Below are 13,927 nucleotides of genomic sequence, written 5' to 3' on the forward strand. Positions count from 1 at the left end.
GGTAAGGCTAATTGGTGTTCCTAAGTTGCCTGTGGTGTGTGTACTGTATATGTGTGTGCCATGCGATAGATCGGCACCCCATCCAGGATGTACCCCACCTCCAGGGTGCTGGACACTGTGTACAGGATGTATAGACGATGAGTGAGTGCATAACTGAGTCATTGCAGGTTTGACCAAATACTTGTGGTCTATATTCTGTTTGGCCACGTAGTCTGTCAGGACGTACGGACGGCGTGCCGGTTCCCGCCGCTAGTGGTCGCTGTGGCGCGCGCCAGGTCAGGAGGAGCGGAAGCGGAGGAAGTGGCAGAGCGGATCAGATCAGGGGGATGAGCGTGTGTGTTATGTGTTTGTGTGTGTATGAGTGTGTGCGTGCGACCTGAAGAGGCGAGCGAGAGCCGCTTGCGCGAGACCACATAGGACAGCGAGCGGCAGCAGCACCAGCACCGCGCGCGCGCTTCGGCTGACTTCTGGAAATGAGCCGCGGCGCGTGAAGGCCATTATGCGCGCGCAGCGTGATCCGGGATGGAGGCGCCGTTAATGCTGGGGAGGGGGGGCGCCGGAGGAGCCGCGAGCTTCGCCCTCAGCGCCGTCGTGCTCCTGCTGTCGGTCAGGGGCTCCCGGGCTCAGAAAGGTAACGCCGCGCTCACGGGCTTCCGCCTCGCTTTTCTCTCTTCATGAGTGTTACTGGAACTTTTCTTGGAGAGGATCCAGACGCGCAGGGCTCCCCCCACCCCCCTTCTCCTCCCCCTGTGTTTGGACGGGTCGCTGGTTCCGACTGTGTGTATTGCTGGGTTTCACACCCGAGCCAGAGACCTGCTGAATACCTCCTTACATGGGCTGCTCTCTCTCTCTCTGAGTCTCGCGCATCCCAAATATGTAGCTGTGTAGCGCACCGGTGGGGCAGAAGTTTTTACCCCAGATCTCGTGCGTCTGTTGTTTTTGTGTAGTTTCAGGTGGTCGCTAAGAGGAGGGGGGGGGGTCGTACCATTTGAGCTCAGCTGTAGGTGGGGAAGCAGAGGGGGGAGGGCAGAGACAGTAAACACTGAAACTGTCGATACTACACACACACACACACACCGGTCATTTTTCCTTTAATCGCCTTTATTGTTTTTTCCCCTCTTTCTCCAGACATTTTTGTGTGATGTGAGCATGCTGACCAAGGTCACCCATTTCTGTGGGTGTTTTGGTGAATCATGGCATTCACATAAGCAAAAAAAAAAAACTGCCTGAAATACTTCTAGGATAATATAATAGCCAAATAGACCAAAGTTTTACTTTTAAGTAAATTAATAAAATATTCACTATACATTTATAGGTGGCTATAGAGCTGTCAGCCATAACATTATGACCCCCCCATATACCATCATAACAGTGATGACCTCCGTGAGGTGACACCTTTCTACTGAATCCAGCAAATTTCAAATAAAATTTTTATTTGTCACCTTAAACATTTTAAAACAATTAACAAGGAATAAGAAAGAGAAATAAGTATCTGAAACTATAGGAAAGTATGAGAAAATATAAAAATGTTTAAAAATATATGAGAAAAATAAAAACTATCTGTACAAAAGACAACATAAATTTAAATGCAAATAAAAAGTGGAAATGAATGGCAATGTCCAGAAAGTGTGCAAATGTGCAGTGTGTGTGCAAATATGCTATGTCCGTGATTGTCCGGTCTATAGTGTACGGGGTATGTGCACAGATAATGATGTCCATGAGTGTCCATTTCTGTGCGGTGTTGCAAGAAACGCGGAGATGATTACTCCTGTGTTAATCTGGTTTAGAGACCGTATCGCCTGCGGGAAAAAGCTCCTATTCAGTCTCTCTGTGTTGGTCTTCAGAAAGCAGAAACGCTTTCCTGACCGCAACAGGGAGAACAGTCCATTGTTGGCTGAGGTCCTTCATGATCTTCCTGGCCTTGGTCCAGCACTGTTTGCTGTAGATCGAGTGCAGGTCAGGGAGCTTGGTGCGGATGATGCGCTTAGGTGAACTCGCCACCCTCTAGAGCTCGTCTGTCCTGCATGGTGCTGTCAGGAAAACTATGATGGGGTGCAGTACTATGTACTGGTGCAGGAGTGAAAGTTCCTGAGTACTTTGGCGGGCAGTCTAAAGTCTCTCAATAACCTGCAGTAGCGCTTCTATTGGATCGGACTACATGGGCCAGCCTTCGCTCCCCATGTGCATCAGCAAGCCTTGTCCATCCTTAACTCCGTTGCCAGTTCACCGGTTTTTCATCCTAGGATTACTTTTGGTATGTCCTGTCCACTGCAGACCAGGAACATCCTATAAGAGCTGCAGTTTTGGATCTTCACTGACCCAGTCATCTAGCTGTCACAATTTGGCCCCTTTTTACAGCAGATGCATTTTCAATATCTTGTTATAATGGCGGCTGTAAGTGGGTGGCTTATATATTATGTTGCAAGCGAACCTTTTTCCCTGAAGTTGATGTGTTGGAAGCAGAAAAAATGGGCAAACGACGAAGGATTTGAGTGTTTTTGATGAGGGCCAAATTGTTATTGCTAGAGGACTGGGTCAGAGCAACTTCAAAACTGCAGGTCTTGTGGGATGTTCCTGATCTGCAGTGGTGAAAACCGGCCAAAAGTGGTGCAAGGAAATAAAACCGGTCAGTCGGCAACAGGGTCATGGACAGGTGAGGCTTATTGATGCATGTGAGGAGTAAAGGCTGGCCTGTGCAGTCTGATCTAGAATAAGAGCTATTTTACCTCTAATAACATTATTTCCCATAGGTTCCCATAGAAAGGTTTCAGAACACGCAGTGCATCATTGTTTTAATAGCAAAAAGGGGGGAGGAGGGGGGCTAACTCAATATTAGGCAGGTGGTCATCATGTTACGACCCTACAGTCCTGTGTGAACTGTGATGTGTGGTGTGATGATAAAACATCATGAAGTCAGTGATGAAGAGGTAAAACTATTGCTGCTAAAACTCTCTGACTCACAGAAACTAATATAAAATTTACTGTAATACTAAATGTTCTGTCCCTCAGTTCCATCTGGAAGAATGTATGAATAAGTTGATAGTAAATCAATATTGCAGGTATCATGGTGTCCTGGTAGGAATCGTTTATTGTAAAAAAAAAAAAAAAAAGAAGAAGAAGAAAAAAAAAAAACATTATAAGTGATATGTTTGTTTAGTGCTCCCAAACTCTAATTTACATTTACAGCATCTGGTGTTTCTCAAACCCTGGAAGACTCAGATCACATTGCGACACCCCAAATAGCACACTATGTAGTAGTGACAGGAAACAACCGAGTATCCCATGATATGAAATTTTCATTATACCTAGGTGCCGATTTGATTTTTATTTGATACGATTTTATACATATTACAAGTAGATATTATTTATTTATTTCAGGTTTTGTTACAATTCTAAACATGGCAAATAATTAGCTCCTACTACACAGGATGCTGTAAATAAAGTGTAAATACTTTAGATTGCACCACCTGTAGGATTGTAGAGGAATTGCAGCATGTTACCGCCAAAAATTCAAACGTATAAATTAAAAGATAATTTAATAAATCGATTTTAAAGGCAGTGTAGTGATGCATGTAGTACCACATAAAAGAATCATAGGTCTACTATGTAGTGTACTATAGGGTCTAGTGTTAAACATGTGGTATGTCATAGGGAGGGTTTGATTATGTGACATATTTTGTGCATAAAACAGCAAAGACTGCACGCGTGTGTGTAAGAGAGAGGGAGAGAAAAACGGATGAGATGTAAAGCATGTGTTGTAATTTGCTCAGAACTTGGATGAGAGTTAAGGATGTTTTTGCTTTTGGGGGGTCTGGAGGTCGTCCAGTACGGGTTACGCAACAGCAAGAGAGGATACATGCGGGGTTTTAACCCGTGACAGGCTGTGTGTGTGTGTGTGTGTGTGTGGGTGGGGGGGGAATAAAACAGTAAATGGTAGAGCCATTTAAAAAGTGCTCATGTTGCACTAAATGTCCCACATGGATCTAAGTGTTGCTGTGATGACTGGATGTCTAGCGGTAAAAAGACACTAACATTCGATACGAGACTCTTTAGAGCCCGAAGCCTCACTCACCGTAACACCTTCCTTTCAACTGGTGTTATAATCTGTTTAATGTGCAGCTCCTCTGGTCATGAGCTGCCTTCTTTTTACTGGTTTGCTGCTTCCCTGTTTTTGTATCCCAGGATTTTCCAGTCAAAGGGAAATGATGAATGTTTGTACAGATATTTCAGTACCACTTTATTTATAAACTGTCTGTATAAATACTTATGTATAAAAAACTAGAACTTATCTGTTATGGGCATTTTGTCACTAGCTACGTTCACATAAACATCATTTCATTTTTGAAATCATTCCGTTTTAAAATGACAACTTAATGGTTTGGGTGGATGCTGATGCGATAGGATTTGTGTTTACATGCGCAAAGCATTTAATCAGTATATAACTTTTACGACTTGCGCAAAATTGCTCTAAGCATTTCATCTGCTGGAAATATAACAGAAGAAGTATAAGAAGAAATATTTTTCTTTGTGAGAAGTGAGAACTTCTTTAACTGGAGATTGATCAAGTCACATGATGTTACCCTGATATGGGGCAAACATGAATAAATTTATTTTGATGAGAAAAAAACAATTCGATTAAATGTTGGCAGGGATGGACAACCAATTATTAAAGGTTTAAACCAAAGGGGCAATCGCCGATTCAAAAAAATGAAGCCGACGTGGTTAAAACATACAGTTCCTCAAATGTCCACTGCGGGCTGGCTCCAAAAGCGATTCATTATCGTTTTAAAATGCCAAACTTTACAACAGAAACGTTTTGGATTTATATAGCTGGGTTTCCCAATTAATTGATGGTTTTTAATGCAACTTATGAGTTAAATTTATGCATAATTAGAGGGTTGATTTGAGAGACGGCTGCATTGCAGATGTCAAACCGCCAGCTGTCATCGCTTTAGCTAATCGCTAACTGGAGGTAGTTTAATGTTGTGGTTTAACTTACCACAAAAAATGACATGGGACGATGTGTATAAGTAATGTTAGCATATAAATTAGCGTTAGCACCTTAACTGAGTTGGGTAGGTGGGTTCCAACCAGTAGCCAGGCTTCGCTTGTCCTCCCGTATGCTTATTTATGGATTAATTAGGGTTTAGGTGGGGATGAGCTCCTGCGAAGGCGGTGATGACCAGATCCCTCATAGATGAGCTTTAAAACCGTGTCCACTTCTTATACAGTTCATGGTTTAAGACACCGTTCTCATTCAGACTAAAATGGATTCCTGCTGGATCATTATTATTTAATTGCTATAGAAAATCTAAAGAACAGGTTGTTCTTGTTTATGTTGCATTTTCTCAACTGAATCAGTAGCCTGGATGACGGCGATAGGCAGATTGTATGTCTGCTTTTTGTATTCAATTTTTTTTACTTATAATTGTTCAGTGAACAAGCAAATCTAAAAAGAAAAAAAAATGCTTATTTGCTTTTTCTAACAAAGACTTTTTTTTCTCCTCAGTTTATCTATGCTCCTCTTATATCTGTTAGTGATGTTAGTGACTGGCATGCTCTACTTGTTCCTGAACCCCACAGCCCCTGCAGCACACATCGAGCAAGGACATGATCTTGCCTAAGTATGACTATTTTTACTAAATGGTTTAATTAGCCTTCATGGTTGACAGACAGTGATGGAGACACACGGGAGGTGGAAATGCGAAAATAAAGACGATGTGAGGAAGGAGCGCCATGGCTCATGGCCAAAATATTAACCGAAGACTCAAGGGCATGAACGTGACATGCTACATCATGATGTTATCTGGAGAGGATTATGTAGTCTTTCCTTTCTTTAGGAAGTACCGTAAGAAAACAACCTGGCTCTTTCTTCTTAGTTTGCATTTAAATACAATAAGTGCATTGTCTTTCTGCTTGAACATACTGTCTGAGTGGGTTAAATATTACATTTATGATGTCCATTTTTTATTTTTTTATTTCAGTGCTCAGTTATGTTGAATGTCCCTCTAAATCTTCCAAACACAGGGTTAGTGATGTTTATTCAGAGATACAGGTAGTCTCCAACTTACGACCAGATACGAACGGGCTACTGTTCTACTTCCGGTTCAATCACAGAAGTAGCTCATGTGTATTGTACAAAAAAAATAGACACTGCAGTGCACCAGATACCAATATTCACAATTATATACAATATTTTCAGTCTAAGTGAATGCATAAATTGTCCAAAGTCTGGTATATTGTATAAAGTTCGTGTGGGGTGCTGAAGAAATGAGTCGTTTTCACAGGTTTCAATGAATCAGTCTGGGAGCACGATGATAGAAAATGACTGTCCTGATGATGAATATTCCTCATTATGGAAAATCCTCAACAAAACAAAGTCCACAGTCCGAGAAAGTGGAAAACATCTCTGAGAGAAAATGGCAATGAAGGTTTAAAGACGCAGAGACAACACTGTTACATTTCGCGTTTGAGGTTCCTTAGATTAGGTGCAGTTACGGAGATTTAGTCGAGTGGATTGGTATGCTTTTTCTATTGTATATTCATGTCAAAGGCGTGTAAAACTCACTTAGTCGGACTTAAGAACAAATAGGACTTACGAACGAATACCATTCCGGGAGCATGTTTATAAGTCAGGGTGTTACCTGTATACTTTACAGTGGATGATTAATTTAAACTGATTTCTGTTCTTGAGGTTTGCTCAAATTTAACAGGCACCTATTAGTAGAGGGCAGGGGGATCAATAAGGTGGTTTATTATGATTCAGAATCAATAAAAAAAGTTAATTTACATATGTTTGCATTTGAATGTTGCTGTTTGTCTATAATCCTACAGGTGTTGCGCTGTAAACTTACTGATAAGTTTGTTTAGTATCGTAACCAAATCTTTGAAAAGAATATAAAATCAGGATATTTACAAAATCGTGATAAAACAATAAAGATCGAATCGCAACCTACCGTAGGTATTGTGATATTTACATTCACATTTAGGCATTTGGCAGACGCTCTTATCCAGAGCGACTTAAATTTTTTTTAGCTTATTACACATCTGAGCAGTTGAGGGTTAAGGGCCTTGCTCAAGGGCCCAACAGTGGCAACTTGGTTGTTGTGGGGTTTGAACCTGGGATCTTCCGAACCGTAGGCCAATGCCTTAACCACTGAGCTACCCCTGGCCGATATTGTATCGGGAGGTCTTTGGTGATTCGCATCCTAAGTATGGATCAACAGATTCATGTTACATATTGTTTATTCTGTGTGATGAGATTGTTACAGTATGTATGTGTGTGTGTGTTGCAGGCGATGGCTGTGGGCACACGGTGCTCGGCGCAGGAAGCGGCAGCCTGGCGTCCCTGGGCTACCCTCTCTCTTACCCTGCACACTCTGTGTGCGAGTGGGAGATTAGCGAGAGCGCCGGACACACACTCCTGCTGCGCGTGGCGGACCTCGACATCGATACACACAACTGCCAGGTGTCCTACCTCCGGCTGTTTGATGGTATCGGGGCAGGCAGGACAGAGATAGGTGAGTGGCTGGGAAGGGTTTCTGTTCTCACAGCTTTCACACCTTTTCTGCAGCTGTGTATTCACAGGTTAGTGTGCACGTGTGTGGAGCTCGTGGATGGAAGAATGATGGTGGGGGGGGGGGGAACATGTGACTTCAAGGCTGTTTTTACAGATTGTTCCTGGGTTATGCTACAAATCAATCGTGCCTAATGTGAAAACACCCTCAGGAATCAATGGGCAACCACTGAACCTTGGTTGTAGAAGAGCATCAGATTCGAAAAGAACAGATTTGGAACAAATTTAGAATTTTCTGTTGCAAAAAAAAAAAAGTAGTAGTAAACTAGACAAGTGTGAATTGGTCCGGTTAAGGAATGATCATGATCAGTAATGTATCTGTATCGCAATAAAGGGATTATAATAATAATAACTCGCGCTTACATTCTTTTAAAGCAATTAGCTTGATATTATCAATGTTACTTGTATCACTAATGCATTTATATTTAAAACATTGCCAAATTATTAAACGTAGACTTTAAGCATTTCTTCCCAGTCTCTGTTTTTACAATAAAAGCTGTCTGTTCTCTACAAAGTGCGAAATGCATTACAGGGTCAACTCTTTTTTGACCTGCTGCAGCGCGTAAGGGATTTTAAGAGTGTGCTGGATTTTCCGAAGCATTGCTTTCAGACAAAATGGTCTTGAAAGCTGGTGCACAATATAGTGAAGTGTTGAGATAGGGAATAAATCGATTCAGTTATGTCTCGTGATAAATAAATTTTATACATACACACACGAGGGTATATGAGAGTCAGAAATGGTCTTTTAATAATAAGTTATCTTTATGAAGTAGGATTTATTTTACTTAACTTACCTAAAGAAAATACAAATATATATACTTTGACATAATCTCCAAGTGTTCATATTCCCTCATTTAAAAAAGGTTTCTGGCTGAGCTGCGTGCCACGAATGCCCTGCTGTCTTCACTTTTTCATCAGAAGTGAATCTTTGCCCCCTGTTGGGCTGCTTTCCTGGGGACCAGACGACTAGTGATGGGATGTTTGAATCACTTTCTTTGAATCTTGTTCATCAAAATTATTATTTTTTAAATTATTTTTAATAAAACAGACCCTCAAAACATGTACATACCCAAATATTGGTTATAATTCCAGTGATTAAAATATTACAATGCAGCTAAATACATATTATAATAAACAGAATGAGCAGCTCACCTCTCATGTCTTCTGGTCCGAGTCTTTTGCACTACCTAAGATTTAAGGGAGTCACGTGACAAAAGAACAAACAAAGACTTAAAGGTAACTACTCATTTCTGTTTCCTGTACATAACCTACAGAGGTTTTGCGATGATTTGCGCATGCGCGTCCAGTATAAAATGAACGAACCACTCTTTGAGACTACTCGTTCTTCTGAGTCACGTTAAAGATTCGTTCAAAAGAACAAATCGTTCATAAACGACCCATCACTAGTCACGAAGTCTTCTTTGTTTAATCTGAAGTTTAGGCTTCAGCTCTTCAGTAAGCATCTCACTGTACCGAGCACTGTTAATTATTGAACCTTTGTCCTGATAATGTTCCAATACAACACAAAACCATGAGAATGGTTCACTGATGGTTGACTTTTGAACTTTTTCCTGGTTTGCAATTGAAGATGTTTGAGGTCCCGATTCTGCTGTTTACTCTGGATTATTCCACGTCTTATGATTCTGTTTAAGAATCTTTCACCTTCTTTAGAATATCTGCCCAAGTTTTGTTTTCAGATATTCAAAACACTTCTGTTTATGCTCTTCCGTGAGTTGTTTTTGCATCAGGTACACCCTCGGACCACAAAAAAACAAATCGCTGCATGTTGCTTTTCTTTTGTTCAAATCAAAAGTGGGGCGTTTATTTCTGCTCACACCGGTGTCACAGATGAACTGATGTAACACGATCATACCTGTACAGCGATGACTGGGAAGACAGTAGCCTTGAACAGATAGCACTGATAAGACGACAGAAGTTTTAATATAACCGGAGTGAGGATCATTTTTGACTCACCCTCATATGTGTGTATATAAAACGGGATATTTACAAAATGGTGATGCTTATAGAAAAGCAATACAGATCAAATCAGCACCCAAGTCTTATGATGATACCGTATCAGATGGTCTCTGGTAATTCTCATCCCCAGTGAATAGGATCTTATCGTGTGTGTGTATATTCGGTATGTATATAGTTTGTGTCGCTAAGGGATGCGCAGAGCTACTAAATAATTTAGTTGTTATTCAAAGTTTAAAGAATAAAAGTAGTTTTAATAAAAGTATCTTTCATCATCACTACATCGTGTCATCTCAGAATCAGGTCTTTTGTTCTCCGAGTCTAGCGGCTCTGGTGCATAAACTCAAAAATAATCCACTCATTCATTAAACTAGCAAAGTGGATTTGCTGAAGAAGCTGTCCAGATTGATCCGATTAGAGACATCCAGATGCCATCAGAGTCAGTTGGAACATCTCCCTTAAAAGAGGACGCCCTGCAGTGTCTCTATCGATCCGTATTATATTCGTTCCTCAGACACGTCTGTGGTGTCTGTCGATAAATCACGCATCGAACGTCTGGTTAGGCTGTATGAAGCTTTTAAAGCTTTCTGCATGTCTCTCTTCGCGAGACGTTTCTCCTCAGGAATGGTGCTCTAAACATCGTTTCGCCAAGAGCACCCAGTTCTTTGTTAGTCTTAAACAGGGACAAGCGAGCGCTGTTGTTTTTAGCTTGCTCTGAATCATAATCCTGCCGTCTGCTTCATCCAGGAGCACTTAATCAGTGGATCAGATCCAGATTCTCAATAAACCGCATAGCACCAGGCTTAGCCAGCCATTTCAGCCTCACCGTCTCGGTAGTTCTCAGTTCTCACTTCCTGTCCCCCTCTCTCTCTCTCTCTCTCTCTCTCTCTCTCTCTCTCTGTCTCTCTCTCTCTTTGTGTGTGTGCAGTGAAGTTCTGTCACGGAGACGTGAGCGGTCCGAGGGAGGTGAATTCGTCTAGCCATCAGGTCACGGTGCAGTTCATGAGCGGCCCACGCAGCCTCGGGCGCGGCTTCTTCCTCTCCTACGCCAGCAGCCAGCAGCCAGGTAAACACGCTTTTAGAGCTCTGACTCACACCTAGCACTCACGCTCGCCCCAGACACACCACACGTGGTGTTGCGTCGAGTTCTGTGAAGGATGTAACAAACCCATTCTGCTTTGTTAGACAGTTTTTTTTATATGCCTTTCCTACCAAGACAGAGCCCCAGGTATGATTCAGACAACAAGCCGACAGTTTCCAAAAGCGACCTACGTTTTCCAGAGGTTTGAATGCGAGAGGTTACGTAATCAGATGTAGGAGTTTTGATAATGGCATAAAAGTATTAAAAAAAGAAAAAATGCACACTTTTTATTTTTATTTCGAGTTTGAGAAGATGTTTAACCGTCCAATGTCAAAGACATCATCGTAGACAAAAGTGTTTTTTGCTTTGTTTTTTTCTCCCTCTTGGTGTCCTAGCTGGCATAGTTACAGTGAACCTTAATGCACGAAAGAATCACGGTGATCTCAGTCATAAGTCATAGGAGTCAGGTTTGCTGTCGTCCTAAAAAAGAAACCCAGCTCAAGCTTTCCTTACTCCCCATTTTCCAGCATTGTTCAGTGCCTTCTTCGGTGAGAGATCCAATGCAGGAGTAGGAGAGACAGGAAAAGTTTGACTCAGAGTTGCAGAATGCAGAACAGAATAAAGAGCATGACGGCTCTCAGCATGACAGTCAAAACTTTAGAAACTGATCTGTACAGATGGTGAGGTGTAAGAGACTTTAGACAGTCTTTAGGTGGAGATGAAACAAGGCATAATGCTGCCATCCTGGTGGCTTGTAAAGGGTAATTAGCAGGTTGTAATGAAGTGGAAACGAAGCATTGATGTCTCAAAGTCTCAAAACATGTTCTTTAAATCCATGTTTAAAGCTACAGACCCGAGTGGGTGTCAGTGCTGTTGTACTGGAGTGAACTTCACACATTTGCGTAACAGTTGGGAGTAACTTGAGCAACAAGCGTAGCTGGTTAAGACCTGGGTAATGTCGATGATTTAAAACACTGATAATGTATTATTATGATTATGCTACAATACTCTACCTGGACAAAAAAACAACAATATTGCACTGTCTAAGATTTTAAGAGATGTCACCTTTGAGATGTCAGCTTTGATTATGATGTGCAGGTTAAGTCCTGTGCCATGGGGAAGACAAAATCCAAAGATGTGATAGCCCGGTCATTCAGTACACTCAAGTCAGGAACTAAAGCAACCTTAGATCATAACACTGCCTCCACAATTAATTTTTTTTCTTGTGGACACAAATTCTTTGAGATTTCATCGCATCAAGCATGTGTGTGTATGGAAATGCATTTACTTTAACTATTAAACGTAGCTGTGATTTCTACTGTTAACTTTTTACAAAGTCTTCTCTGTTCATTAAATCTTCCAAGAAAATGAGGGTTCAGCACTTTTTTTCAGGTTTTCTAATGCACTGGACATTAGTGATGAAAAGTTTGGGTCATATTAGTGATTCACCTCTTTTTTTTTTGAGTAATTTAGTTCATTTAGTTAGTTCTTTTGATAAGAAATAAAATAAAATGTTACATTTTCAATAAACAGCCCCCCCCCCCCCAACATGTCTACATACACAAATTTTGGCTACAGTAACATTCTGATAAACAGAATGAGTAGCTCACCTCTCATGTCTTCTAGTCTGAGTCGTTCGTTCTTTTAAATCTATTGCACCGCATAGCGTCTATGGGAGTCACGTTACAAAAGAACAAATAACTTTTTGGACTGAAAAGACTCAAAGGTAACTATTCAATTCTGGTTCCTTTACATAACCTACAGAGGTTTTGCGATGTTTGTAGAAAATGAACGAATCACTGTCTGAGACGACTCGTTCTTCTGAGTCATGTTAAAGACTCGTTCCAAAAGAACGAATCGTTCATGAACGACCCGTCACTACTGGACAGTTCTTAACCCGATTCTAGTCATTTGAAGTCTCCTTAGTGTCCCCCCCTCCCCTTTTAAATACTCTGTCAGTATTTAAACTGATTTAAAACCTGTACCGCAGTACTACCATGATTTAGCAATAGTAGTGTTCGCAGACTATTTTACTCTGTGAACAGATGGTAGTTAAAAAGACGGCAAGCCTGCAAGCTGACGGATGTTTTAGGTGGTTTTCACTGGCTTTAGGTGAGGAAATTACAAGTTGCATTTTCACCTCAAGTGCAGCATTAATCGCTCTGGCATCTGGGGAACAAAAAAAAACAAAAGAAGTTTAAATTTAGTTAGAAAATATTTTGATCTGCAAAAGTAAGGAGTTTTTTTTTTTTGATGTTGCGAAGTGTTTTAAAGTTACCAGGATAAGGTCGTTTAATTTAATCATGCTCGTGATGTCACCAAGATCAGTTGAATTAAAGTGCTCCTGATGGCCTGCTCTGGTTATCTTTTACCCGAGATGAGAGACGGGTTTAGAGTTGGCACAGATGGGATAAAAACATGCGAAAAAAACAACTGTACTGCAATATTTTTTCCAAGTGAAGTGAATATCTCAGAGGAGCCATGCCTCATTCCTAACGTTACGTCTGCAACGAATTCGAAGCCAATTTGACTCGAGGCAAAACATGACCAGAGTTACATCAGTGTCCATTCGGAACAATACGTACGCACCATCGTTATGTGCTGATCGTCACACACGGCCACGGCGTCTATACAAAAACAAACCGTCTGGCTCCGATCGCAGAACATAAGAAATATGATGCGTTTTCAATTTTTGGCCCAGTACTCAGAATCAGGTTGGTGTGTTCCCAGGATCTATTCACAAAACCCATGAGGGGGGGGAAAAAAAGAAAGAAAGAACACCGTGGGTGTTATTAACAGGCGTGTGAAATTGTGCAATGAAAAAAAAAATCACAACTGCATTTCTGTTTATATTACAGCGAACTGGAAACAAGGGCTGTTGGCAGGGACGTGTGTGTGTGTGTGTGTGCGCTCGCGCGCACAAGTGTGTATGTGTGAGTGAGCGTGTGTCCGCTTGAGACTGCACCTCTCGCGAGGTTGGCGTAGGAGTTGCCATGGTGACGGCTCTGTGTGTTTGCACAGATGAGAGGGAGGGGCCTCATGTGCAACTGATTAAGGGGAGAAAAAAGGGAGAGCAGGGTTTTGTTTTTTTTCTTGTCCATTTTTCTTTTCCCCCCCCCCCTCCCCTGACTGTTTCTAACAGAAGTCATGATTGCATTAGTGTCGAAACAGTAAGATCTTTGCTCTGAGTGTGTGTGTGTGTATGTGAGAGGGAGATCCTGAAAGAAGGAAATGTAAAAAATCATCTCTCCGTCCGTCTCCAGAGACAGGGTGTGCTTGAGATGATATATCACTTT

The 13,927-nt window shown here is 41.5% G+C and overlaps 1 protein-coding gene across 1 annotated transcript in view; it reads left to right on the forward strand.

Annotated features, from left to right (window-relative positions):
• Positions 1 to 311: 311 nt before the first annotated feature.
• dcbld2 (discoidin, CUB and LCCL domain containing 2) overlaps positions 312 to 13,927 on the forward strand; it is a 36,639-nt gene continuing 23,023 nt past the window's right edge. Inside the window, exons 1-3 of the mRNA XM_053497089.1 lie at positions 312 to 631; positions 7,296 to 7,520; positions 10,479 to 10,616. Of these exons, the coding sequence (XP_053353064.1) occupies positions 523 to 631; positions 7,296 to 7,520; positions 10,479 to 10,616 (472 nt within the window). The 5' untranslated portion in view covers positions 312 to 522. The remainder of the gene's footprint in view (positions 632 to 7,295; positions 7,521 to 10,478; positions 10,617 to 13,927) is intronic.

This window comes from Clarias gariepinus, chromosome 5, assembly GCF_024256425.1.
Source record: "Clarias gariepinus isolate MV-2021 ecotype Netherlands chromosome 5, CGAR_prim_01v2, whole genome shotgun sequence".
NCBI lineage: Eukaryota > Metazoa > Chordata > Actinopteri > Siluriformes > Clariidae > Clarias > Clarias gariepinus.